This window comes from Heloderma suspectum, chromosome 17, assembly GCF_057233095.1.
Source record: "Heloderma suspectum isolate Gila_16-S chromosome 17, 16-S_ref, whole genome shotgun sequence".
NCBI lineage: Eukaryota > Metazoa > Chordata > Lepidosauria > Squamata > Helodermatidae > Heloderma > Heloderma suspectum.
Window position 1 is genome coordinate 1,743,521 of NC_139474.1, and position 27,626 is coordinate 1,771,146.

Here is a 27,626-nt window from a genome sequence, read left to right on the forward strand (position 1 = left end):
GGTTCAAAGGAGGGCAACAAAGATGATCAGGGGACTGGAAACAAAGCCCTATGAAGAGAGACTGAAAGAACTGGGCATGTTTAGCCTTGAGAAGAGAAGACTGAGGGGAGATATGATAGCACTCTTCAAGTACTTGAAAGGTTGTCACAGAGAAGAAGGCCAGGATCTCTTCTTGATCATCCCAGAGTGCAGGACACGGAATAATGGGCTCAAGTTACAGGAAGCCAGATTCCGGCTGAACATCAGGAAAAACTTCCTGAGTGTCAGAGCAATACGGCAATGGAACCAATTACCTGGGGAGGTGGTGGGCTCTCCCACACTGGAGGCCTTTAAGACGAGGCTGGACAGCCATTTGTCAGGGATGCTCTGACTTGGATTCCTGCATTGAGCAGGGGGTTGGACTCGATGGCCTTGTAGGCCCCTTCCAACCCTACTATTCTATGATTCTATGATTCTATGATTCTATGACACAGAATTAATTTATGGAATTCACTGCCATAAATTCACTGCCAAATGTAGCAAAGGCCACCAGCCAAGGACCAAAAAATTGTGGGTTGTCGTTTTGTTTTTGACAGAGCAGCTGTGGGGCCCCTGATCTGGGTTGGTTCTGCAGCACGGAAGGATTGGGGCTTTGGCAATGTGCCCCTCCCTACTGTGGTCCCAATCTGGCACAAATCCAGTCTCTTTTCCAATGCAGATAATAGCTCTTGGGTATGTATGAGATTCGGACTGGGAACATGGTGTGCATAAAGGGTTTAAAGCCCCCATCCTCCGTGCCACAGCCCTGATCCAGGACAAGCCCCCCTACAGCTGCTGATTACTTAAAAAAAACAGTTGCCCCTTCTGTGAATAACCTTCGTTCTGTTTTTGGCTCAGAGTCTTCAGATGCCTTTAAAAGGGGATTAGATAATTGTGGCATGCTGATGGCTGTTAGTCATGATGGCTATGGGGGCCCACATTCAGAGACTGTGTGAATACCACTGAATGCCAGATCCTGGTGGGAGCGGGGGACAGCAGCTGGGGAGGGGGTTATTGCTCTCATGCCATGCTTGTGGATTTTTCAGACTTACTTACCTGGCAATTGTGGGAAAGACCTTGGTCTTATCCAGCAGCAAAGCTTCTCTTACGTTCTCCTGTTCACTGCAGTTGGTCCAGTGCAAACAGGCCCCCATTTCTGGATAGACACAGACTGACCCTCCTAACAACCTGTGTGGGTGTGTGTCTGCTTCCTTTTACAGGATGAAGACCAAGACATCAAGACAGTCTATGAAACAGTGAACCATCCCAAACCTCCCAAAGGACCGGAATACAATGACATTATTTAGGAACGTCCCAGACCACAAAAGGACGGGTGAGACAGAGCAGCAGAAGGTGCCCGTCACTGCCTGAGGAGTGCCAGCGTCTAATGTTGCTTAGCTCCCTCTCCCAAACCAGAGCAGAAGACAAACATGTGCCTCTTAAGACCTGTAGCACTAGCTGACGAAGATCTGTAAACAGTTCAGGCACTCCTTGACTCCAGGTGACGCCCGTCTGGCCAGAGAGGGCTTCAGATAGATTAGCCCCCCAGGAGCTGCTTTTCCGTGGTGCGGTGCCACATGGCTGGGCGCTGTGCCTGAATGGTGCAACCGCTTGGGCTGATCCCATATGCTCTTCCCCCTGTAACCAGCCCCTTCCCAGCAGTCGACCCAGCCCATGTGCCTGCAGCGTCCAGGCCCAGCCCCCATCTGCCCGCTGACTTGGATGTCTCACAGAAAAACAGGTCCCACCTGGCTGCAGCCATGTCTGAAGGGCCTGAGGCAAAACCTGGCCTTGAGGTGCCACTGGCAGCCGCTTTTCTTGGTCCTCGCTTGCTCCAACGGGCTCTGAATTTTTCAGGTTGTTGTTTTTCCCTTGTTCACCCTAGCGGTTCACTTCGCTACATAGTGCATTCATTCAAGACCCACATCACCACACCCTTGAAAAAGTGCACAAATAGTTGCACTATCCCTGCACAAAACTGAGCAGGAAGATGATGTGATCAGCAGTTTTAATCTCGGCCTCTGTACTTTTATCAGGGAACCTCTTGGAAGAGTTAACCCAGCCATACCAAGCTACCTCTGCCATTTCTCTGGAAGTAAAATACTGAGTTTGTTACACTTGTTTTATATTGTGTTACTGGTTTTATGCCTTCCCCAGCTGGGTGCTGTCCATATATGCTAATTTTAGTAAAATACTGTAAAACATAATAATCCAGAATCGTCATGCATGGTTGAACAAGAGTTTGCACAGGATGGTACAGTAAAACCAATCAAATACTGCCAGGTAACTAAATGAATATTTGTAATGTTTTGATTTGTCTCCTATCTTTGGAGATCTTGTGCTCAAAAAGCAGGATATAAGTCTTTTAAATAAATGCATAAATAAAGAATCCTCCAGCCTTATTATCAGTCAGAATGAAGTGGCCACCTAAGGCAGCGCGTGCTGGGGGCTGGGCAGTGTTGGGGAGGGGTTGTAGGGCGGGGCCAGGTGTGCCTGGCCCGCCCTGCATCCCCTGAGCTGTTGCGCTGCCCTTGGGTGCAGTGAAGGGCGCTTTCCCGTCGCCGCTCTTTATTCAGCTGCCAGCCCGATCCGTTTCTCTGCAGGGAAGAGGTATACGTGTGCCATGCCACTGCATGTCATGTTGCCCTTCGCCTCAGGCAGCAAAATGTTTTGGTCCGGCCCTACTTTCGATCCACCCTTCCGTCGCTCTGTCATTGCTTCCAGCCGTCTCTGTTCTGCCATCCCTTCTCTCTGTGCTCATGCTCCAACTCTGCCAACAGCATCACGATCAAACATCTCCCCGTGACTGCGGGACAAGTGGACCAGGAGCGCCCCCCCCCCCAGCACAGATGGCCTGGGTCTCCCCGACGATCTCTTCTGGCCACAGCAGGGACTAGAGGACTTTGGAAAGGCCTGGGGGCGGTGTGTGTGCATGTGTGTGCCAGGGCCTAGTGCAGGGATGCAGAACTTCTTTTTTTTTACTATATTATTGTACTGTATTTATTTAGTTTCTTTCTTTCTTATATTTATTTATTTATTTATTTATTTATTCTTTGTTTGTTTATTTATTACATTTCTACGCCACCCAATAGCCAAAGCTCTCTGGGCAGTTCACAAAAATTAATTTTATGGTTTTAAGGTCTGTTTCGTGAACTGCCCAGAGAGCTTTAGCAGTACAGAAATGTCACACCTCAGTTTCAGCCGTAGGACCAAATTCTGTTTTGGAGATGCTCCGGGGTGCGGGGCGGGGGCCTTCCTGCTGGTACCTCCAGCTCCTCCTGCTGGTGACTCGGCCTCAGGAGAAGCATGTCAACCTTTCAGAATGGGGCGAAGTCGCCGAAAGCCAGGAGACCACCAAGGAATTGGTGGCTGGTGGAAAAGGGGTGGGAGCAGAGGAAGGGGTCCTTGGCCTTCTGGGGGACCGCAGAGGCTGGATTGGGACCCTCAGAGGGCCCGGTTTGGCCTCTGGACCTGAGGTTCTGCACCCTTGGCCCAGCAGGACTATCAGAGGCAATGGCCTGGTCCAAGCAGGCTGGCAGCGTGGCCAGGATCGGGCCGGGCAGAGCATGGGGCGAGACAAGGCGGGGCAAGAGGGGGAATCAGCATTGCTACTGCTGAGGGCAACAAGTTGCTGCAGCTGAGCGAAGAAGGAAGCCTGAGCACCAGGCTGTCTCTGGCCATTGCGGGGTGGCGCTGCACGGCAGAAGCCATCAGGCCAGTTGCTCCCTCTGCCCAAGCGCTGCCCCAATGGTGCAGCGAGTGAGACGCCCCGGCCTGGCTGCTGGAATCCCAGGTTGAGGCCCCGGGTGCCTTACGCCTCTGCAGAGTCCCCACCCCCGGCAAGCCCAGCACAAGGAGACAACTCGAACCGCAGGGTGCCGGCAGCTCCCCGCCTGTTCTTCTAACCCGAGGCCTTGGCTCACAGGGGAGGGGTTGCCGTCTCACAGCTTAGGGCAGGCCCGACTCGGCCTTGCATGCAGCCCTGCGTGGTGGCACGGCGGTCTATGTGGAAGCGCAGGCGCTCATCGTGACGGTCCCCAGAGCCACGTCCCCAAAGAGAGCCCCCAAACGCAGGCAGCTGTGTGGATCCAGGCCAATCCTTGGGGTTTTCATCTGCCCCAGGAGCAGGTCTGTGGGTTTGATTTATTGACTACCTTTCTATACCACCCAAGAGCCGATGCGCTCTGGGGGGGTCACAGCAACTTCCATGAGGACTGCGGCTAAGATCAGAGGGAACAGGGAAACCGGAGGAGGGCTGGGCAGACGACATCAGTGCCCTGCCAATGAGAAAGCCCAGGTGAGATGTCCGTGTGAGCCCTGCTCCCACTGCAACACTGGCCACTTGCGTCTTTTCTCCCACTTCTTGCTCCCCTTTGAAACTGACAGCAGCCCCCAAGGCTGTGTCCAGTTCTGGGCACCACGCTTGAAGGAGGATGCAGACAAGCCGGAGAGCATTCAGAGGAGGGCAACGAAGATGATCAGGGGACTGGACACAGAGCCCTGTGAAGAGAGACTGAAGGAACTGGGCATGTTCAGCCTTGTGAAGAGAAGACTGAGGGGAGACAGGATAGCGCTCTTCAAGGACTTGAAAGGGTATCAGAGGGAGGATCTCTCCTCGATCATCCCGGAGTGCAGGACACGGAATAATGGGCTCAAGTGACAGGAAGCCAGATTCCGGCTGAACATCAGGAAAAAATCCTGCCTGTTAGAGCAATACAGCAATGGGACTCATTATTATTATTGTTGTTGTTGTTGTTGTTGTTGCATTTATATCCCGCCTTTTTTCCTCTTGCAAGGAACCCAAGGCGGCTTACATTATCCTCCTCCTCTCCGTTGTATCCTCACAACAACAACCCTGTGAGGTAGGTTGGGCTGAGAGTCTGTGACTGGCCCAAAGTCACCCAGTGAGCTTCCATGGCCAAGTGGGGACTAGAACCCGGATCTCCCGGCTCCCAGTCCGTTACTCTCACCACTACACTACACTGGCTATTTAACCTTTCCATTCCCTAGGGAGGCGGTGGGCTCTCCCACACCGGAGGCATTCAAGATGAGGCTGGACAGCCATCTGTCGGGGATGCTCTGACTTGGATTCCTGCACTGAGTGGGGGCTGGACTCGATGGCCTTGTAGGCCCCTTCCAACCCTACTACTATTCTGTGATTCTAAGGCAGAGAGCATCAGCAGAGAATTGGGTGGTGGTGGTGGTTAGGGGGACTTCAACCCTTTCCCTTCCAGTTCTTTTAACACTCAGCGTTCCTCCCTCTTGCATCTTTCCCCCCAGAAGCCAAGAAGTGGGGGGATTTTGAGCAGACCAATTGCTGGAAAGGTTAAATAGCCCCTTCTGCCCCTGTTCCTCCACTGAGAGGAGAACACACAGCTTAGGAGCCAAGCACGTTGATGGAACGTAGGTGGCTTCAGGCACAATCCCTGCATCTTGCCGCCACCGCCCCGTACGCGTACAAAGGGATCTCAAGAAGCAGGGGAGCTGCTGACAGGCGGAGCGGGCGGTACTGGGCTTGGTGGAACCACGTTCTGACCCATGCACTGTAAGGCAGCTTCCTGTGTGTATACGGAAGACTCGAGACTGCTTTGGGCTGAAATCAAAACTTCACGGGGAGGAACGCGCTCCCTCCTCTTGCACAACCCTGCAGCGTTTTTACAGAACTTCTTCCTCGCCTGCAGAGGAAGCTGAGGCAGGAAAGGGGGAAGCGCTGCTTACTCAGTGGTTCATGGCTTGAGGCCCCACACTAGACAGAAAGGTATGAGGTGGCTTTGGATTGTGTCGCTGTCTCCTCTTCTAGGTGAGTTCCAAAGTCGGAAACTGCTTGTTAGAGGGAAGGTGTTGCTTTCAAAGATCAGCAGGTGGAACAGAGCACCTCCGCCCCACCTGAGCCTTTGATGTGGCTGAGATCTCTCGGCCCGTGGCTGCAAACGGAACAGGTGGGAGCAGCCGTAGGACGGAACATCTGGGTCACAGAATGACACCGAGACGCATTCCTGTCGAGTGGGAATTTTTGCTCAGGCAGGGCTCATAACAGCACCGTGGCTCAATTCCCCACTTCAGAGGGGAAGTGGTAGTTAGTGGTTACTGTAACAGAGAGAGCCGAGCAATGGGTCCTTAGGTTTCTGTTCCCAGCTTCTTGGAGGGAAGTAGTTGCATACAAAGGAAGGTCTAGAATGCTCAAACCGTGAGGGTGGCACCCTTTGTATCCTTGGAGGCTTCAAAGGCAGAAAAGATCCTTTTCAGCAAGAGTTCAAAGAGAAAGGATCTAGCGGGCAACTCAGAAGGAGTGATTAATTAATGACAAACACGTTTCGGTAGAATTTCCCCCACCCCTCAGATGTCCCAGTTTGCAAATTTAGGGTTGTTTTCTTAATGTAGATTTAAAAAAGGAAATAACAAGGTATAGAAAGGACTGAACCTTGTAAGCTGATACCTTACATTACTGCCCTCAAACATTTAATATTTTCTCAGCTTTCCTTTAAAATTATTGCCTTTTATTTTATGTGCCCAATTTTGGTTCAGTCATAAATCCCTTTGGTCAGAATTTCATCTGAAAAGGAGGTTGCTTAGTTCAAAAAGGCATGAAGTAAAATGTAGCAAGAAGATTTTTGCTTGTCTGTATTTTATGCACATTGGAGTGTAGGGGCAGGCAACTGGCGGCCCTCAGATATGGTTGGATTCCAGTTCCTGTCATTCCATGCTGGCTGTGGCTGATGGGGAATCCAAAACATCTGGAGGGCTCCAGGCTGCCCCCCCCAGCCCGAGAGAGAGGTCCTACTGCCTCCCTAGAGAATTTCCTGCTTCTGATGTATTTAAAGATTGTTTAAAGTGTTGGTCTTAATAATACCAGTAACGTGCTCCTCAAAATCCTTGCTTTCATCCCTCATTGCCTGCTTGCATTTCCTTTGTGCAAGTTTGTGTCCCTTTTTGTTCTCCTCGTCTGGGCAAGACTTCCGCTTTCTGAAGGAAGCCCTCTTTCCCCTAAGAGCTTCCTTGGCCCTGCTCGTTAACCATGCTGGCGACCTCTTGGACTTGGTGCTCCCCTTCCTGACCTGCGGTATACAAAAGAAATGCAAAAAATCACGTGGGCCCCAGAGGTATACTTGGAAATAAAGATGGTGCCCAAGGCCAGTGTTTCGCTTTGCGGCATGCTAGTCCCCCAGTTGAAAACATTGTTTTAATTTTCAAAAACATACAAAGAAGAACCAGGAGGACAAGGGAGCCTGGTGGGTGCCAAGGTCCACGGGCACCTCATTGGAGACCTGCGCAACCGATGGAATAGAACAGCCTTCCCCAACACCACCACAGCCTCCCTATTGCTTGAGCAGCGCCCCCCATCCCCCCATTACACAGGGCAGCGGGGAGGTTCTCTTCTCCAGTTACACCCAACCCGGTGCACCCCAGATGTCTTGGACAGCCACTCCCAGCATTCCTGGTTATTGTCTGTGCTGGCTGGGAATGCTGAGAGTGGCCATCCAACACATCTGGGGTGCAGCGGGCTGGGTGAAACTGGAGGAGAGAACCTCCCCGCTGCTGTGCGTAATGGGGGGGGGGCTCAAGCAATAGGTAAGCTGAAGTGGTGTAAGGCCCTGGTTAATAATTTATTTGCTTATTTATTACATTTATATCCCAACTTTCTTCCATTGTGGAACTCAAGGTGGCTCCATGCAGTTCCAGGGGCTCTCCCCTCCAGTCACTGGCCAGACCCAGACCCGCTTAGCTTCAGCATGGTGGCTGCCTCCTTGCGTGCCTTCAGACTGTGCCCTGTTGCCTTCCTGCCCCGCGTGCAGGCATTGTGAGGGCATCTGGCTGCCTCCTGTCGGAAGCAGGATGCTGGGCTCGATGAGCCTTTTCTCTGCTCCAGCTGGGCCGGGCCGGGTTTCGGCTGCTCAGCATATCTGTTCTGCCTTTGGGGTTGGCAGTTAGAGAAGGGAAGCAGAGGGCAGCATTCGGAGGGGCTGATGTGGCCTAGGCTGCCAGATGCTGATGGCCAGATAAACAGCGTGGAGTTGAATGTCGAACCCAGGAAATGGCCCAACGCTTCGCCTTTCATAATATCCTTGATCAGCTTGCTCCATATGCCGGCTGCAATGAAACAGCAAAACGCCTCTCTGTCTTTGTGGCCTGTGTGTGTGTGTGTGTAGCTGGAATGAACTTCATGATCCCTGCGCATGCAGCCCCAGAGGCATGCAAAGCAGATGCATGAAAGAACCCCACAAAAGCAAACCAGAGGTTCCAATCCTCAGTCACTGGCTTGCATAAATATTGCTTCCAAGAGGGGAGCTTACAGCATGGTTGTGTCTTAGGGCTTCCACCTTTACACACACCCCTTAGCTGCGCCTTTAACTGCCTTTTCTTCTGAAGCAATCATGTTTCTCTCTCCATACCAGGAGAACCTTCTGCTGCTGATGGCTGCAGACCAGGAGGCTGCTCAGAACTTTGGGGGAAGAAAGGGAAGGCTGGGTTCAGTGGAGGCTGGTGATTCCAATGTCAGTGGAGCTGTGGTAATAGGCCCTCCTGGCCAGAGTGGGGAGCGGCAGCATAATTTGCCACACCTACCACTCCACCACCTTATGCACATGCCTCATCGGACAGTCATACCTTCCCCATGTGATTCACTTCTCCAGTTTCAGATTTTAGCAGACACTGCCCACAAACGTTCAAGTAATCAAACCCAAGAACTGGGAATTTGCTTTCTTTTATGAAAAAAAAAAACATAGCTCCAAGAGCAATGAGGTCAATGGAAGCCATGGATTGAAAAGCTGCTGACGCTGTCAGCGCTGACAATATCCTGCTTCTTGGTCTGTCTGCATTTTGCCAGTGAGTTTTCAAGGTGATGCTAAAATGGGTTCCATTCTGAAATGGAAAGATCTTTAAAATCCACATACTCTCTGCACAGTCATTTTAGTTTTATCTCTGGCTTGCAGAGAATGAGAGTAGCGGCCTCGTGCTCCCAGGGGTGCTGCTCAGAGAGGCAACATGAAAGAAAAATTAATGAACCAGTGGGCAAAGCTGCCAGCTCTTGCAATGCAAATCTCCCCTTACATAGTTTTAATCGTGGCGAGAAGACTGGCAAATAATATTGCAAGGGGCTCTCCAATATTCACAGCAAGGGTTGAGTTGAATTCCTAGGAACACGAGAACCGGATAACGTGCCCTCGCGTTCAGGGTTCAGGCTGCTGAGAAGCCACCCACTCTGAGACCCATCTGGCCTTGTCTGCCAAGTCTGGAAAGCCCATTGCCTTTGGGAAATGGTCCTTTCATCAGCTTGAATGGCTACCTGTACAAGGACTGGCTTCCAGCACCCCAGAGGAGGACGCTCCTTGCCTGAATAAGACGGGGAGGCAATCATTTAAGGCAGACCCATGCTGAGCCTGTACCAGCCGCTCTCTCATCCTAGGAAAGCTCGGCTGCCTGTGCCGTCTGTCCAAGCGGCGAAGAGAATTCCAACACACATCAAGTGCAAACGCACAGTCAAATGTCTCGCAAAGTGGTTGCCCAGGTGGGTGCATTACCTTGGGAACCTGGCACATCGGGCTAGCAGGTGATACACAGCCCGCAAACACTACAACAGAACAGCCAGGCACAAGGATTAAAATGCAGGTGGGGACCATTGCAACCCCCTCCCCTAAGGAAGCCGGTCCAGCGGCCACTCCCACAAGACCTGCCACCACCTAAGGAAACGAAGCTGTTGCCGCAGTTTGCACCAGGACTAGTGATGGGCTGTGACAAACCCGTGTATTCTGGTGTAGCTCAACAGTGCCCCCTAGACCCTCTGGAAAATAGCACCCTGATGGGCAACCCAAAAAGGATTCTCTCTTATCTTTCTTTCCCAATACACATCAAAAAACGTCAGCTCTTTTTATATTAGGCTAACTGGTTCAAACCAGCTGAGTCTTTTGAGATATAAGTTATTAGGAAGGTGGACCCACTCTCTCTCAGACCATCCTCTCTGCAATGAACTCTGCATATGCTCTGGAACCCAATACTCTACTCAAGTAGGCAACATGTAACTAGCTAAGTTAGATTGATTTTATTGGTTTTATTTAGAATTCTGTGTGAATTACTCATGTCTTCCCTTGTTTTCCCCCCTTCCCCATCTATCTATCTATCTATCTATCTATCTATCTATCTATCGGATAGATGGATGGAAAGATGGGGTATAAATCAATCAAAGAAATGGCGCTCAAGGCTGCTTGAGCACCAAATAAACTCCTTTTTACATTTGGATGTCTGGCGATGTTGTTTTAAGAGGGAATTCTCACTAAATTCTTCCCCGTGTGAAGGACTGCATGGTTACTAAACTACCACATGTATGGTTAGGATTTTTACAAGATGTCATTAAGTTCTGTGTTTCTGGGCTTTAGCAAGGAAATCCAAAGTGCCTTTCTTGTTATGTGTTTGGAGGGCTGGGCCGTAGGGAAGGCTCCTTGGAATAGGGCTCAGAAACTCTCCAAGCAGCTGGACAGATGAGGGTCTGTCAGGAGGGTCTTCCAGACTGGTGGCAGCCTATCAGGAATTTCTTTGGGGGGAACCTTTGTAAAGAAGGGCTCCACCCGTAGGAAAGGTTCTCCCGTTTCCCAGTCTGTAACATGGGCAAAGTGACCCCATAGCAAAGGGGTGTGGAACCTCCTTCAGTCTGAGGGCCAAAAGCAAACAGGGAAGAACTAAAATGACCAAGAAGACCAGCATATCGTAAAGCTCTTCCTGCCTTAGGAGACGCCTTTCAACCTTTTCGAATGGGGGGAAATGTGCAAACGTTGGGAAGGCGCCAAATGGTCAGCTGTCAGGAGAAGGGGGCGGGGCCAGGGGAAGAGGGCATGTCTGGATTGGGACCCCAGGAGGGCTGGCATTGGCCCTCGGGCCACAGCAATTCAGAATGAGGCAGATGGTTTATGAGTTCAGCAGTAAAAGCATACATGAAAGTTCTCCTCTATTGCGATCTTTCAAAACATGGCCACGCGTACGCCCAAGGGCAGCTTGGGAGTGCAGGGTGCTTAGCGTGGCATTCTTTTCCCACCATAGGGTGTCACAACATCATGGGCCACAACAGCCTGCGTTAGAACTCATGCGTTGCCACTCCTCATCGCCTCTGTCTCAGGGATTCAGCCGGTGGCAGTTCCCACGAGTGGCCGCTTTGTCATGCCAAACACAAAGGCTGCGGAAAAGAAAGCAGCGGACCTGTAATAATTCTTGGTTTTAATTATGAACATCTTGCAATTTCAGTGGATCAGAGTCAGGGCTTCTTAAACATATGGGAGATTATGAGCAGCCGAGATTTGAAGTACTGGCCCCAAATTACACCTTTTGGTGGCATCGCAAGAGAATTCAAGGTTCCTTTCCACTTCACTGCAACCATTGCGCTCCAGTGCAGGCTGTTGAGAAACTCGGGGTGTTTCAAGAACAGTTTAAAATGGATGAAAACAGAGGTCTTCTACTTCCCATGAATTCTGAGGGCGTACATTCCAATCGCCCCATCCCTAACCTTTTATTCCTATTGCCCCCCCTGCCCTTTCGTTTTTTCCAGTCCTTCAAGCAGAGGAACCAAATCATCCTTCCAACATTGGCCAAGCCAAACATCTACAACGAGCACAAGATGAGTTTGTTAACAAGACGGTGCAGGAAAGCGAGACTGACAGGATGTGGGTAAGCGAGAATAGAACTGACCCCTCAAATGACAGCCGGGGGGCCAACACTACACCTCTTCACACCACCCCCACGAGCAGCGCAGAATATAATGCAAGTAAGTTTCACATGGGACGGGGAGGCGGGGGGCAGAATGAAACATGGGCACTGTGAATCACAAGGTGGATGGTACATTTCAGAGTTGTCATACAAGCTAAGAAATCCCACCATTGTCAATCACAGATTTATTTTTTAAGATACATAAGGAAAGTGCCAAAATAGAGCCATGTATTGTTTCCTTCAATGGTAGTATACACGTATTTTAAAATGAAATTAATTGATTCATCTGTTAAAGGGCTGACGATGAATCCAGGAAAAATAAATACGTTTCGCATTGGTGGACATCCGTAAAATGTGTTTAGCCGAGTAAGAACATTCAGCATGCTGCTGTTTAAAACCTACCACTGAAATTCCGTGTGTGTGTGTCTGTCTGTAGGGACCAAACAATACTATTTAGCATTTGCAAAGCAATTTACATACAGCACCTTGTTGTGCTCCTTATAGCAAACCTGCAAGATAGGGCAGTATTGATATACTTATATTCTGACTGGGATCGGATGATCGTGACCAGGAAAGACAGCATCAAGGCTTCTCCGCCCACTGCCACGTGTGTGACCACCACTTGCATAATCATAGGTTGGCCTGCAATGTTGCCTAAATGGCCCCTTTACGGCCACCGTTTACACAACATTACTTTTATGGACAAACCCAAGCCACCATTTTTACACAAAATTGTGGCTCGGTAAGGGAATGGGGGCTTGCGGACTGCACGAGCGCCTGGTGAACAGATCCAGTGAGTGGCAGTGGCTCGGCGAGTGGGGTCCAGTGGGCCTAGTGGGGGGGGGAGTCCGCCAGACTGACCCCCCCTCTCAGACTCCTATGACATCCCTCAACTCAGCCAATGTCCCCTCTTCTTTGTGTGTCGTGTCTTTTTTATTGTAAGCCTGTGTGCAGGGACTCTTATTTACTGATTGTCAGCTGCTCCAGGAGCCTTTTTTGGCTGAGAAGCAGGATAAAAGTACAATCAATCAGACAGACAGACAGACAGACAGACAGACAGACAGGAGGCCGAGGGAAAGGGCTGCTTGCCTAAGGTGCTGAGGGAATTAATGGTGGAAGTGAAATTCAAAGGAGGGACATTCCAGTCTGTAGCTCAGTCTCTCTGTTCACATTTAGCAATGGATATTAGTCCATACAGCTAAGTAGAACCGCCATCTTTAGAAAGAGTATACCCTGAATACCAGGTGCTGTTGCATCTATAGAGTATATCTTCCTTGTGGGCTTCCTGGAGGCACTGACAGCTGGAAATAGGATGGAGTTTAGGCCTGATCCAGCAGGGCTCTTCTCTCACGTACTTGTGTTAAAATAAATAGAATCGTTATTCAAAGATGGCTTGCGTGGCTCTGCCCACTGCAGAAGCGACTGCCTCTCTTCATTTTCTCCATCAGCGAGGTTGCCAGAACCAGCCATCAGCATCCGCTCTGTAAATGGGACCTGCAACGTCACCTTGAGTTGTGCTGTAATGGGAGGAGGAAGGGATGTGAGCTATGCCTGGTCAAACTCGAAAATGCATGTGGCTCTCTCCGAGGATCCAACTTTGCGTATCACTCAGAAGCCCCACGATGGCTCCTTGGACTACACCTGCACCGTACGGAACAAGGAGAGTGAAAACTCCAGCACTGTTTCTCTGAGGGATCACTGCCATGGTAAGGCCTGGGGCCATATTGTATTTTCACGAGACAGAAGCGGAGCCCATGTCATTCCATCTTATAACACCCGACGGAGTTTATATATGGGAGGCTTTAAGCCTGGCTGTTACTGTTACTCACAGCATCTTGCCTGTCCATCAACTCCAATCCTCCCCTTTCTAGCTATTGGCTAAGTGCCTGTGGTGTCACAGAATGTTCGCACCCCAGTGGCATCCATCCCCTCAGAGCCCTGCCCCGGTTTCTCCATCTATCCCCTCTTTGCCCATTTAAAAACAGGGAGAAAGCCTTAGTTCAAAGAACCCAGGGTTAAACTGCTCTTCACAGAGTTCTGGGATGTAGGTTTTTGTTTTATTTTTATTCCTAAAACAGTGCTGGACGGGTTAGTTACAAGGAAATGTATGTGATGAGTGGGTGTGTACCCCTTCCTGTCTGGTCCTTCTCCAACTTGAAATCACCCTCCCAAAACTGTTGTTTGTCCATGGGGGTAAATTTAGCCTGCATGGATTATTCAGCAAATATAAGGTGTGTATTATTTATTCTAATTTCACCAGTTATTGGGAGGACCCCAGAATCCATGGCATACTTCTTGGAACTCTGAATTGCTGCTTAACCCCTCTCAGACTTCTAAAATTTTACCAGGCATTGAAAGCTGATCTCCATGGCCTTAAGGACTAGAGACTTGATTTACAGGCCATGTCTGCTCAGAAGTACATCCCACTGAGTTCAATAGAACTTATTCTCAGGTTAAGTGTGTGTAGGATTAAAGCTTTAATTCTCTTGTATGAAAGCCATGATTTTTAAGAGGTTGAATGCTGTGCAGGGTTGCAGGCAGGATGGTGCAAATGTGTATTGTACCCTTGAGCTGCTATTCACCCCTTCTAAGGTTTAAGAAAAGAAAAAAAGAAATGAGCAAAGAAAAAAGAAGAGACATTTACCTTTGTGACATGTGACCTTCCACTTTATGATCAAGAGCTTGTTTTTAGACTAGGAAAAATGCTGGTTTAAAAATACTGGCTTAAAATCAACTCTTAGCAGTGTCTGTGCCCACCCCAAAATGGTAGTGGCCGTCCAACAGCCATTCACTCAGCTCTGACCTCCAAGACTGCAAGATTCTCCTGGACTGCGGCTGGATTTTTCCAGATAACCATCATCCTTTAAAAAAAAGTTATGAAAGCACATATATACCAATAGAATATGTTTATAATCAGCAAAGCTAAAGAGAATGTAAGCTATTGTAAAGGGTGAGTTATATGTAAAGCAGAATACGACAACAAAAACAACAAAAACCAGAACGTATACCAAGGAAAACAATATGCATGGTTGAATATTACCTCCGTGTTTCACATTCCAGTGATTTACAAATAAACTCCACTTTTCAATAGATCACCACTGTCCTTATCAGGCTGGAGCAATGCCGGAAAAAGATCTTCCTTTAGCTATCGTATGGCAGGCGGCATACGGTTTTAATTTTTGTGAACCGCTATTGGGCGGTATAGAAATGAAATTAATAGTAATAGTAATAATAATACGGGGGCCTGGGGGCACTTAAGGGAGTTATGACTTAACTTAAGTTATGACTTAAGTTATGAAAGGTGTTTGTTATAAGTAAAAGGGTTTCGACTTAAAAGTAATTGTTCTTAGTCATAGGGTTTCTAGCACTATGTTTCAGAACACAGAATACAAAACACAGATTAACACGATGATACTTTTCACAGTCACTACCATACAGAGACATTCTTGGGTGACAGAGGTGACAGGAACTGGTTTTTCTTTTCTTTCTTTTCTTTGATGCTCCTCCTGGAAACATAGCAGCCCCACCTAGTGAGGAATGCCGGCTATAGCCCCGAAAGCACAACACCATTTTAAAAAACAATCAAGAACTAGTATGCTCAGTGTCATCGAAAAATAATTAGATGGGTGGAAAAGGAGGGTACAAACCCATCGATGGATCCATCACCTGATCAAACAAACTCTATTCCCCACTCTCCCTTCTTTCTTCCATATTTCTCTTGTGAATTTTGTATCACAAATTCAGCGCTGTTGTTTGAGCCTCTAAGTCAGGATTTAACATCGTTAGATCATGCAAATTATTACTTAGAGCCAAAAATTTACATACATTACTGGGGCCTCCTAATTCTAGCTGAGTGAAAGGAGGTACTTAAGGTGTCCAGCAAATTCTGCCACAAAAACATTGCATTTGAGGTGCCAAATGTAACTTCATTTCAAACGTGTCCAACGAACTCTTCTTCCTATGTTACCACAGACCCCCCTTCCCTCAGCCAAGGGCCGTCCGCATCCTTTTACGCCAAGTACATCATCCCACCTTTGATCGTTCTTGTGCTGTTGCTCGGCCTGTTCTTCATGTACAGACGGAAGAGAGGAGGAGGTGAGACTTCACGGGTCATTTCCTTAGCAAGGAGACTTATATTTTGGAAGGACCATGGAATTTATTCTAATCTAATTCAGCTCCGTCTTTTGGAATAGCTGCCTGCTTCACTCCAGAGTCAAACTGCAAAACTGTCCCCTTACTGTTTGACTCCCCTCCCAGTAGCTGTAAGGTATCACATCCCAAAGGCTAGAGAGAGATGCCCAGCTGTCGAGGAATGCTACTGTTCTTTTGCTTAAGTCCTTGACCACACAGTCATCCAGAGATTGGCCCAGTCACAGAAAATCCAGACGGCCCAGAACAAGGGTCACCCTGACAATGGTCCCCTTCTCATCAACACTGGGCTGTGGACCTTTGCTTGCAGGGAATGTCGCTCCCCATCAGCTCGTGAGCATTCTGGGCCATCACACTAACTCAGCTGGTGTTACAGGTTCCCATACAATATGGATTCAAATGTGCAAGGGATCAGACTGGAGTTGCTAGGTGTCACTGCAGATTCACACGACTTCCAAATCTGGGACTGATTCAGTCATATTAAGCTTCTCCCATCCAATCAATAGCTTGGCTCTCTCTGTAGCGGACGATGGGCCTTAATTATGAGCTAAACAGCGTAGCCTTTCTCTCAAGGGAGCCCCCTTGGTGTGCAGAAGGTAGGTATTCTTAAAAATTAATTAAAAATTAACTGTATTCCAACTGCCAGAAAGATCAGTTTTCCCCAGTCATCACAATGTCTTGGACTACACGCACAACGCATTTTAATTTTCTAGGTGGCGTGCGAGGACCCTGGCCATTTTGACGCTGGGGCAAGTCAGTTAGGCCCAACTGTCTTTATGCAATTTCATGGCGGGCGGGCGGGTGGGCGGGCGTGTGTGGAGGGAGGGCTTCTCTATAGCAGAGCCCCCCGCTGGGCAGATGGTGTCCTGCTCTAGAGCAAGTCTTGGCTGTTTGCAAGCCCGTACAGGGAGCGAGGCCATAGAGTAGCCAAGTTGGCAAGCAAACGGTCAGGCGCACAGGGTTCAGTCCAAGGCGTTTTAAGCGAAGGTGGGGGGTCAACGATCCAGGCGGAGGTCAAGACACCGGCACTCAGGCGGGCAGCAGCGGGGGGAGTCAAGGGAACAGGCAAGAGGTCAAACGTGGTAAGCCAGTCAGGTACGTCACACGGTCCAGAAGCAGGGTCCTTAGGCAGGCCAGAAGGTCGGGAACCAGAGCATCAGCTGTGGGGCACAATGCAGGAGGCCAGGTGCACGGCAGAGGCTGGAAGGACCAAGTTGTTCCAATGCTGGCTGGGGTTCCAGTGCAGGCTTTTAGGCTCCCACCCCACAGCCTACTCCTGAGGAGTCCCTTCCTCTTTGGCAGGCAAGCACTCCTTCACACAGGGGCCCTGCCAGCCTGCCTCTTGAGGCGACGACGCTCCCGGGGCCAGGGGGTGGCTCAGCCTCTGCCTCAGAGGCAGAGCCCCTCTCCCCTGACCTGGATGGTCCAGCAGCCGCTTCCCCCGAGGGTGCAGGCTCCTGTGGGGCTGGGGGAGTCCCGGGGCTGGGGCACCCTGGGCTTCTGGGGCCTCTAGCCCCTCCTCTGAGGGGGACTCCTCCAGCCAGGGCAGGACAGATGGGCACGTGCTCCCTCACTGTGCGCTGGCATGCACCCTGCTTTGGACGCAGTTCTGTGACACCCGCCGGCAGGACACCCACTGCCTAGGCTGACCGCGAGCGCCTGGTGCTTGCGGATTCTAGCACCACATGCAGCCCTGGAAACAATATGGTGCTCCAGCCATCGGACTGCTTGATTAAAGATTTCTGGCAGGTGGATAACTTCACTGGATGCTCTGCCTTTCTTCAAGGGCTTAAACATGGACAGAGTCTATTTTTAGACCTTCCCCTGCCATCGCTAGAGAAGAAATACTGCTATTATTGAAAAATGTACACACAGACATACAAGAAGCGTATTCCATGTATTAATTTAAATTACCCCCTCTTTTTTAACACAGGAAGCCATAGCAGCACAGCATCCATCTATGAATCCTCAGGTATGAGAATGTGCAAGTGATGCTATTAATCATCGTATCTGTGAGCTTTTCAAACAGCAGTGAACACTGTGGTGTAGTGGCGAGAGTGCTGGACTGGGAGTTGGGAGATCCAGGTTCTAGTCCCCACTCGGCCATGGAAGCTCACTGGGTGGCTTTGGGCCGGTCACAGACTCTCAGCCCAGCCTACCTCACAGGGTTGTTGTTGTGAGGATAAAATGGAGAGGAGGAGGATAATGCACACCGCCTTGGGTGTCTGAAGGAGGAAAAAAGGTGGGATATAAACGTAATAATAAACCAGCAGTGGAACCCCACGTTTACATTACTGAGCATCTACACTGCTTACCTTCCTTCCCCAAACTGGTGCCCCCCAGAAGTGTTGGACTACCATTTATTTACTTACTTACTTACTTACTTACCACCCATCTGGCTGGCTACCATGCCCATCTTCCCACAGCCAGCTGTGCTTTAAAATGGCCCTTCACTATGTTTTAGAGGGTTTGATATTTATCTCTCCTTATAAAATTAATTTTAAAATTATTGCTGTTGCTGCTTTTAAATTAAATTCTTTTTGCTCTTGGCTTGATAGTGTTTGATTTTATTATGTGTGTAGCTCTGAGAACTTTGCTGCAGGTTGACTCATAAACGGAATGAATAAACAGAAGTAAATGCATACTACAGAGCACCTTGAAATGTGCTCCACGTACATTATAGCAATAATCTTTACAAGAGCTTTGGTAAGGCAGGCAAGTATTTACATTCCCAGACCGTGGAGAGAAGATGCTCAGAGCTGAGGCTCGGTTATAGATCATTGCTAATCCTGGACTCTGATTTGCAGACTCTGAAGATGAGGACGACCCTGCTGCGATAGCATGGCTGGACGTTCCCCATGAGGTAACCTGGTTTCAGGGTGCCCTGTGACAGGGATGGAAGGCTGGCATCCCTTCAAATGTGGCCAGTCCCTTGTGTAGCACCATGACATTGTGACACTTGGCCGATAAGAGGTGGGGCAACTGTAGAGCAGGAATGGAGACCCCAGAGGGATGTTACAGGCCTCTCCCCCCCCCCCCGCCGCCATTTACATAAGAGCTGCTTGGCCACCATCCCAGTTTTGGTTGAGAGGGCTGTACTAATTTTAAAACAGCTTGTAACCAGTTCTCTTTCCAGAAAGGCTGTCATCAGGGTGCCTGTTGCCGCGAGGTGACTCCTTGCCCTTGCTGGGCTTTTCCTCCTCAGTCTCCCTGGCTCTGCTAGTCCTTCTAGGTTAAAAAAAAAAAAAAGATGTTTGGCAGACTTCCAGCTCAAGATAAGGCTGGAGATGTTCCAGCTTCCAAAGCTCTTGACTTGATACCAGGTGAACCATGTGTGTTCCAACGTGGCCTCCACATGTAGGGAAGGGATTGTTTTCATGCATGGCTTCGCATTTCTTTTGCTCTCCCACTGCAGGCCTGCAAGTCAATTCCTGAGGAGGCTCTGCAAACGACGGACGCATCACCCATCAACAGAGAGCAAGTCGTCTTGGGTACGCAGGATCAGCCCCCAAGCCAAACACGATCTTCACTGCAGGGTCTCGGTTCAAGCTCCAACATCCCCTGTTAAAGAGGCCTCGGGTGGCGGGGCTGGCAAAGACCCTTTGGCCGGACACCTTGAAGAGCAGCTGCCAATCCCAGGAGATAATATTGGAGACCACTCATGAGAAGGCACCATCTTGTCTCTCTTGCCATTTCATTCTCTAAGATGCACAGGAAAAGGCTGGACGTCCCTAACCAAAGAGGGCCACCCTAGAAGTCTTGATACCCGGCAGCTGAAAGCTTTTTCACACACCTTAAAGGTACACAAAACAGGATGTATTGGCCATTTGTTTGGGTTTTTTAGAAAGGTCGCTCTTGTCTTATACGTCTTCTTGGACTTACCGCCACTCTAAGCTGTGCTGTGATTGTTTCCAATGCATTTTAATTATGGCCTTGGGTTTTCCAGTTAACTGTAAAGTAGAAATGGAACGGTGCAACCACCAGGAAGCACCACAAGAAGGGGGACAGATCTGTGGGGATAAGAGCAGTGGAGGCGGGGGGCTCAGACGTCAGTGGGGTGGGGAATCACTCTGGGGTTCCGTCAGAGCTTTGCACCTTGGAGAGCTCCGTTAGAGTTCCGACTGAAACCCAGAGTGGATTCACACACACCCCGACATTGGAGCCAGCCGCCACTGGATAAGAGGAAACATTCATTCGAGCCAGGGATGGGAAATAACGTTGGACTGGAACTCCCATCCTCTTCCACTATTGGCTATGCTGGCTGGGGCTGATGGGAGTTGCAACCCAGTGACATCTGGAAGACCACACATTCCCCTCCTCTGGTGTAAACAAATGTTAAGAATTCATAAATTTAAGCTTTAGAAACTTTAAAAACCAACCTGTGCACATCCAAACTGTGCTCCTTCAGGAATATTCACACAAAACACTAAACTCCTACCCCCTCAGAATATGAATAGTGCATTTTCTTGCTTAATTATAATGGATTATATTCTGAACGAATTAGCATTTTTAATTATAACCATAATATTGCCTCCGTTCCTGTGTGCCAGGGACGGTCGCCACCTTCCTAGGAAATCACAGGTCCAGTTTCTGCCTTTGCCAGGGCTGACAAAGCTTTGAGGAATGCGAATTGCCCTGAGTCGTCCTCCGTTTTCAAGATTTTGCTCCCTCGCCAGGGTCTCTAGAAGTTAAACCCCTCCGTGGAGCAGGGGATGCAATTATCTCTAGTGCTGCTATGCCCAGCGTGGTGCAGGCCAGCACACCTGGAGGGGGCACCAGGGCGGGGAGGGCAGGTGTCATGGGCATGTAAATGCAGGCATATAAGCACACTGAGGCACCATGCAACGCAGGGCCTGGATTCTCATGTGCTGGTGAGGCTGAGTTTGAACTGTTGATACCTGGGGTTCAGACAAAACCCATCAAGCATTACAAGCATACGTGGCTCTGAAATACCGGAGGATAAACATCTTATGTACAACTGTGCATCGCCAAATTTCAATAGGCAAGTGATGAATACAAGGCTTTCAAGATGTACTTGCTGTCAGCTTTTTCAGACGCATGCCGCCTCACTCTACACGTTTTTCTCAGTGTGCTGCTAACCCGGCTTAGAGGTGTCTCCTTTCATTTCAGTACACGTGCATCTATGAATCAGGGTTCTTTTCTCTTCCCCTCCCTTTCCACACATGCCTTGTTTTGCATTTTAAATGTTAACCCCCTTTATGGGACAATCTGTCCCAAAGTGCAGTTATTGGAGACATTTGTGTTTTATTGCCCCCCAAACTGAGTGAAGTCTGGACTGAAGGCGGCTGTGCCTCCATCGTCCCAGAGCTCTGGGCAGAGAGTAGCATCGTCTTACATCTGCCGTGATCAATATTCAACCCCTGACCGGTGTACAGCACATTGCAACCTCCCTTGCTGCTTTTTCACTATACTATAACCTGGCTCCCCCCCTCCAGATGTGTTGGACTACAACTCCCATCACCCCCAGTTAGCACAGTCACTGATCATACTGGCATTGCTGGCACTTCTAGTCAAACACGTCCAGAAGCACCAGGTTGGCAAAGGCTGCTGAAATGTTGCTTGGCTACAGTGGATTAAGGAGGTGGGTGGGTGGGGAGTTTGAATGCCGACATCACATTTTTAAACCGTTAAGACAGGAAAGATTCCCTTGTAAAACGCAGCATTCTGCCCCAAATCAAATGGTGCTGCTACAACAGCAAAGAGAGAGCGGAAGGAACGCTGGGCCACAGCAGTGACGATTTCGCAACACCGTTCAGTGATGCGGCTCTCCTGTTGACTGCTTTCCTACCCCACCACCTCGCCACAAACATACCCTTTAGGGCCCGTAGTGGAGTTTAGTTAACCAGTTAGTGTATTCGCTGGTTAGCCCTGCACTCGGGGCTAAAAGCAAGAGGAGCAGTCGGCAAAAGCTGTCAGAAGAGTGGCCAGAGGCTTTGGGGAGAGCATCACCCTTGGCCACTCTGCGCAGCAGTCCGCCAATGTACATTTTAAGAAGCATAAAAACATCTGTACCAAGCCATGGCAGCACCTATCACCCACTCTGACTTGCTTTCCCCTCAGAGCATCCCATATTCGTCACAGCCATCTGTTGCAGAACCTCAGTAATGCATGAATCCCCAACCTGGTGCTCTCCAGATGTGTTGGACAGCAACTTCCCTAATCCCCAGCCAGCAGGGCCATTTGCCAGCACATCTGGAGAGCATCTGAACTGCCTGGACCCACCGCTGGTGTTGCAAACACGTTGAACTTGAAATACCAATTCCACAAGTGAACTCTTGAAATGGCTTTGGTCAGGTCACCATCTGACAGCCTCAGTTCTCCATCTGTAAAGTTGATCTGCAGCGTTCCTGTTACCAGTCACTCTGCCCTGTACCTCTTGGTAAATTCCCACTGTTTCCCTGAACAGCTAACCCCAGAGCCCAAATACGCTTCCTTACCTTGCACTGAGTTACTGATCAGGGTTGGCTATTGTAGCTTTGAAATGTTGCCAGAGGCATTAAACTTCCAATGGGAATGTGGCTGGCCAAGCCATAAAGAAATATCTCAACCCTATGCTTTCCCCTGCACATTTCGGAAGGAACTAGTGAAAGAAAAAGGAATAGAGACAAGGAATACCAGAAGTTCCAAAAGGGGTTTATTTTATTTAAAAATGTACAGTTTTACTTCCTATATTTATGAAAAAAAACCTTACTAACATTGCCATAATGCTTAGTACCACTGCAAACTGTAAAAACAAAATTTTATATATTAAAAAACAATTTACATTTTACAATTTTCTACATGCATGCACAAGGTTTTTCAACTCTGTCTTAAAAATTAAAAACAAAACAAAACCAAAATATTTTCCTAGATTCAGTGTGTGTGTGTTTTTTGAGGCTGGGGGAAAGAAGATCTGTATTTTACACTTTCAGTTCAAATGAGGGGTCTTGTGTCAATGAAACTAAGTTCTCTTGCAAAATCACACTTGTGTTAAAAGCCATCTGAATTTTGTTTGTGATGTGAAATGGCAGTGAGGTCACATCTGGAAGGCCAGGATCAGACACGCATGGATGGACAAGTCAAATGGAGGGTCTCAACTGGTCAATGAAAGGAAAGGGATTAAAAATTTCTAGCATGGTTTTTCCAGGAGAAGAACTTGTGAACCACACCTTTTCTTGACTTTTGGAGCTTTCATTGTATAATGGACCAACCATCTCTGGAAGGCTGCACAACTACAGATATGAGGGCCTGGAAAAAAACCCAGAAAAATTCAGGAGGAAACAGTTTTTTTCTGTTTTTTCCCGAAGGGCTGTTTTTGTTCCCCCCTTCCAAAAGTGGAAAAATTGAACCACTTTGGATTATGAAATTATTTCTTTTAGAATTTAAGACAAAGTGTTTATATATTGTTACCCAGCTTTACTTCTCCCAAAATGATTTCTAAAAACTATGTAATTACACTTTTATAGAAAGACTAGGGATGTAAAATGTCTGGAAATAATGAAGCCATGGGGAAAAATATGTTTTAATCCTCTCTGTAAGATTCCCAGCATAGTTAGCTCTTTCATTCCTTTATTAAAAGTACTGATCTAAAGTATATTTTACTTGACAGACATTTATGCTCAGTTTCCCAAGATGTGAGTAGAGTCACCGTTGTGCACTCTGGACAGTAAATGTGCATTCTTGACAGCTTGGGTTTTGTTCTATAGCATCCTGCGTTTCTGATGCTATAGCAGTCATTCAATGTAGTTCTAATCTATTCAGACAATAATTACGAATTTGCTAACCAAGTTTACTTTTAAATTTTTAAAAAATATAATGATAATTTTATGAGCAAACTAAGTCATACACAAAGTAATTTTAGGAACAGAAAGGCTGTTATGTTCCTAAAGCAGCCCTCCCCAACCTGGTACCCTCTGGATGTTTTGGACTACAGTGCCCAGCATTCCTGACCATTAGCCATGCTGCCTGAGGCTGATGGGAGCCGAAATCCAAAATATCTGGCGGGCACCAGGTTGGTGAAGCCTGTCCTTAAGCAACAAAGTGACTTTAGATCTGTAAAGGATGCAACAAAATAAGTATTGCTTATTTTTCCATTTTTCTAAAATTGCAAATTTCCCCCCCAAAATGGGAAAAAAATGTTTGTTTCCCATGGCCTCAAAATTTCCAGAAATTTTACATCTCTACACACAATCAACTGGAGAAAATGTCTTACTGTGACAGAAATGAGTCATTAGCAGATCACATGAAGCCCCTTTCTAAGTAATGGGAATCACCCACCCATTGGTCACGCTTCTGTTGCTCAAAGGTTCGTGCATACAGAACTGGTTCTGCCATTACTTTATCTAGGGGTTGAGCGCTGCCTCCCTGGATTTAAGAACAGCTGTGACTGGCTGTTATCAGGAGCTACAGAGAACACATCTCCATGCAATAAACTTTCAAGGGGCTGCTACATGGTTCTCATTCATCTGTTATAAACTTAGCAGAGGTATTAACATCCGCCAGTTCCCGATTAAGGGTGTGTGTGTGTGTGTGTGTGTGTGTGTCTAAAGGAGGCGGAGGAGATGCAGCTATGGGTTTAAGGTGGGACTGCAGTGGAAGCTAAACGAAAGTAGTAGGTAGAAGAATGAGAACAAAAGACAGAGAGGTACTCAGGAAATGGCAGACACAGAAGGGGACAGCTGCCCCCCAAAAGAGTGAAACTTCCCACTGACGCAAATGAATCCCCAACTACAGGAGCCTCAAGGCCATATCACACCCGAGAGCTTCCTCTATTCAACGGTGACCTACAACCAATCTCAGCCACCTGCAAGGTTACCGCTGTAGTCAAGAGGGTTTATCACATTTGCACTTCACAGTTTTATGAGTTTACTTAAAACCATTGTGTGCTGAAGAGGCCCTCAGCTGCCTCCATCAAGGTGCGTCCTGCTGCTCCAGGGGACTTTTGTGGCAGGTGATAACATCACAGAATGCCCTCCTACCCTCCCCCACCCTGCACCTCAAGACAGACAGCAACAGCACAATCCCACCAAAGAGAAGCACGCTGAAGCCTCACTGGTTGCAATAGGAGAGATTTAAGCACATATTTAAACTTAAAATATCTGTATACTGTCTTCCAAGGTGACACCTTTAAGCGTGTGTCTCAAATGAAATCAAGGGGGATTTGAAAGTGCTTCACTTTGGCTGGGTCATGCCCCAAGTATGAAAAATAAATTTAAAAAAAACAGTGAAATAAAATGTAAAAACCACAGTGATGCAATCTGAGATGTCTCACCCAACATCCTCACTCCAAAACCTTAAGCAGAACCACCCCCCGAAACATGGTTCCAAACACAATACCCACCAAATACCAATGTTGCCCAACGCTTTGAGAGCAACGTTGCCCTATTTCATTTTTAAAAGTAGCATTTACACATAACTGGATAAATTGAAACTGCAGCACTGCCATAGAAAGAACCCCGCAGAAAAACTCCTGAAGTATTCTTGTAACAAAAAGGATTTCTTCCAGAAAAGTTAACAAAAAAAGGAGAAATCCACATTTAGGACATCAAAAGGACAAAGAGATTTACAGCCCTCTGTGACCTCATCCTTCCCAGTCAGCAATGGCAGCCAGCCAATCAGCATCTTTGTTCCTGGATCTCTCAAAGGCATCAGGGATGCTGGTGGAATTCAGAAAGGCTTGAGGTTCTGATTGGGTGGCTGCAGGCGACAACTCTTATGGGTTCCTTCCCAGCTTGAGGGCGGGAGGACAACTTCACCTCACCGTGGATGGATGGGTAGCAGAAAGTCTCTAGAAGCTGATGCTCCCCTCCAAAGCTCTTCAAGATGGAGAGAAGGCACCCTTCCCAAACACACACACACACACACACACACACACACACACACCTGCCCATTTGAAGAGCAAAGTCATGGATTACTCTCTCTTACACTGGACAAAATTCTCTGACCAGTCTAAGAGGAAAATCTCATACCTGTTGTTTTTAAAAACAAGATGGTGAGGCTATAGAACAAAACCACGATGGAGAACAAGGAAGTCCCAGAACTCTGCAATTCGTGGCCTTTTGCGGAGGGCTTCCAAGGGCCCCCCCACACACACACACACACACCTCCTGCAAAAACCTCACCAAAATGAATGAGAACACCAAATCTCTTGGGCAGTTGCTATTCATTTCATTGCGGCTTCCGCAAGAAAGCTTCCTTGCAGACCCAAGCTCCAGAAAAAGTTTCCTCATTTCATACCTAAGTCTTCTAGAATGCAACAGCCTTTCAAGTCAAAGCAAGGCTCAAACCACAGGGAAGTCAAGGAGCAACTATTTACACCACACAGGATTTCTTTAAAAAGTACAGGAATCAGTATCTTTAAAAAAAAAAAAAAGTCACCATTTTAAAACTTTACCAAAAAACTTCCTACACGTATCTTTTTTGTGTGTTTATACAGTTGAGCTGGGCAAAGACACCAGAAAAGGCTGATACAGGATGTTTGTGTACTGGACGTGCTAAAATTGGGAGGTCCAGCTGGCTTGTTTTTGCATGTGCTACGTAGTGATGGAAAGTGTTTTAAAAAATAGCAGCTACAGCCTACACCAATAGGCATTTCTCTTTTATAACGCCCCACAAAAGTCTTGTGCAACTCGAGTCGGAGCTCAGAGATGAAGAGAGAACAACAGCATCAGATGATGTTTCCAAGGTCAGATCTGTGAGGTTAGTTGGTTTGTATGTTGTGGTCGTTTTAAAAAGGGACAGTCAAAAAGGTTCCTCAAACCCAACTGCATTTGGAGATGCTGGTGAAGACAGTGAACGGAATTAGCCCTTAGAATTTGGCACTGTGACTTTCAACCTTACCACTGGGGTGGGGAGGAGAGGCGATACACCATCCTTTCCATCTGCAAACCTCCTGAGCTCCTGGAGGGTTTGTAACAAAACTGGGATTTGAGAGCGTGGAATTGGACAGGGCAGGAAAGGCAGCAGCCCCTCCCTTCCCCCCAGTTGGCGCCACAAAGAACTTGTGAATGGAACGGGGAGGACTGAGCGGTCAACGCTGGCATCCGAAGATGCAGAGACATGAATGCAAACTCCTGGAAGGCCTCCTACTGCACTTGGCAACCTCACCCCATCCCCAACGAGACACCTGCCGTGCGCCAGGCTGCTCCCCTCACAGAAGCTTGTTCCCTGGCAGTCAAGCCCCTCACCCCAGCTGCCGCTCACACCGAGGTCTCCGACTGAAGCCGCATCACAAACTTGTGCGATTTGGGGTCCACAAACTCCTCCGAGAGCTTGAAGAACGGGATCTTCTTGGCGCTCACCACCAGACTGAAGTCATGGCGCTTCAGAACAAAGACCACCCCGTCCTTCAAGCCGTTGGTCACCGGCTCCTCGCTGACCAGAGTCCACTGCTTGGCCAGCCAGCGGTCCTTGTGGTACTGGATGGTGGGCCCAGCCGTCAGGTACCGCTCGAGGAAGGCCTGCAGGGAACGGAGAGGGAAGGCCTTAGGAAAAGGGCAAGCAAAGGGTGATATGGTGGAGGTGAGCCTAACCATGCCTGGCGTGGAGAAAGCGGATAGGGAGAGACCTTTCTCCTGCTCCCATAATATCGGAACCCAAGGGGGTCATCGCACGAAGCTGATGGGTGGGAGACTCAGGACAGAGAAGAGGACATCCTCCTTCACACAGCACAGAGTCGAACTGTGGAATCCGCTACCACAAGATGTAGCCATGGCCACCCATTTGGATGGCTTTAAAAGGGGGTTGGACAAATTCCTGGAGGACAAGGCTAT

The 27,626-nt window shown here is 48.5% G+C and overlaps 3 protein-coding genes across 14 annotated transcripts in view; 2 read left to right on the forward strand and 1 right to left on the reverse strand.

Moving 5' to 3' along the window:
- The window catches only part of LOC146334166 (SLAM family member 9-like), a 40,287-nt gene extending 37,867 nt beyond the window's left edge, over positions 1–2,420 (forward strand). For 5 of the 8 annotated variants that reach the window (XM_084823891.1, XM_084823894.1, XM_084823892.1 and 2 more), the window contains one exon: positions 1,239–2,419. In XM_084823891.1, coding sequence (XP_084680017.1) covers positions 1,239–1,325 — 87 coding nt within the window. In that variant the 3' untranslated portion in view covers positions 1,326–2,419. Of the gene's footprint in view, positions 1–1,238 lie in introns of all 8 variants that reach the window. The other 3 variants (XM_084823897.1, XM_084823898.1, XM_084823890.1) reach the window with 2 other exon arrangements.
- Positions 2,421–5,685: 3,265 nt separating this feature from the next.
- LOC146334167 (uncharacterized) lies at positions 5,686–22,726 on the forward strand. Of its 3 annotated transcripts, XR_014786276.1 has the most exons (8): positions 5,686–5,818; positions 11,549–11,764; positions 13,155–13,412; positions 15,679–15,801; positions 17,789–17,827; positions 18,663–18,718; positions 19,271–21,937; positions 22,075–22,726. XR_014786276.1 is itself a non-coding variant. In XM_084823899.1 (7 exons), exons 1-7 carry the CDS (start codon positions 5,779–5,781, stop codon positions 19,421–19,423), a joined length of 885 nt encoding a protein of 294 aa, XP_084680025.1. In that variant the 5' UTR covers positions 5,686–5,778; the 3' UTR covers positions 19,424–22,687. The 3 variants fall into 3 exon arrangements, 2 of the variants coding, with proteins under 2 accessions (XP_084680025.1, XP_084680026.1); XM_084823899.1 differs by having other exon boundaries at positions 19,271–22,687; XM_084823900.1 differs by lacking the exon at positions 5,686–5,818 and adding an exon at positions 9,907–10,019 and having other exon boundaries at positions 19,271–22,687.
- VANGL2 (VANGL planar cell polarity protein 2) overlaps positions 22,490–27,626 on the reverse strand; it is a 55,605-nt gene continuing 50,468 nt past the window's right edge. For 2 of the 3 annotated variants that reach the window (XM_084823884.1, XM_084823885.1), the window contains exon 9: positions 22,490–27,314. In XM_084823884.1, the coding sequence (XP_084680010.1) occupies positions 27,054–27,314 (261 nt within the window). In that variant the 3' untranslated portion in view covers positions 22,490–27,053. The remainder of the gene's footprint in view (positions 27,315–27,626) is intronic. The other variant, XM_084823886.1, reaches the window with a different exon arrangement.

What these genes read in the sequence shown, in the direction of transcription:
- LOC146334167 (XM_084823899.1), top strand. Translation starts at nt 5,779, where the DNA reads ATGAGGTGGCTTTGGATTGTGTCGCTGTCTCCTCTTCTAG. An exon ending in CAGACGGAAGAGAGGAGGAG is followed by an intron (nt 15,802 to 17,788) that starts GTGAGACTTCAC and finishes TTTTTAACACAG; the next exon opens with GAAGCCATAGCAGCACAGCA. An exon ending in ATCCATCTATGAATCCTCAG is followed by an intron (nt 17,828 to 18,662) that starts GTATGAGAATGT and finishes TCTGATTTGCAG; the next exon opens with ACTCTGAAGATGAGGACGAC.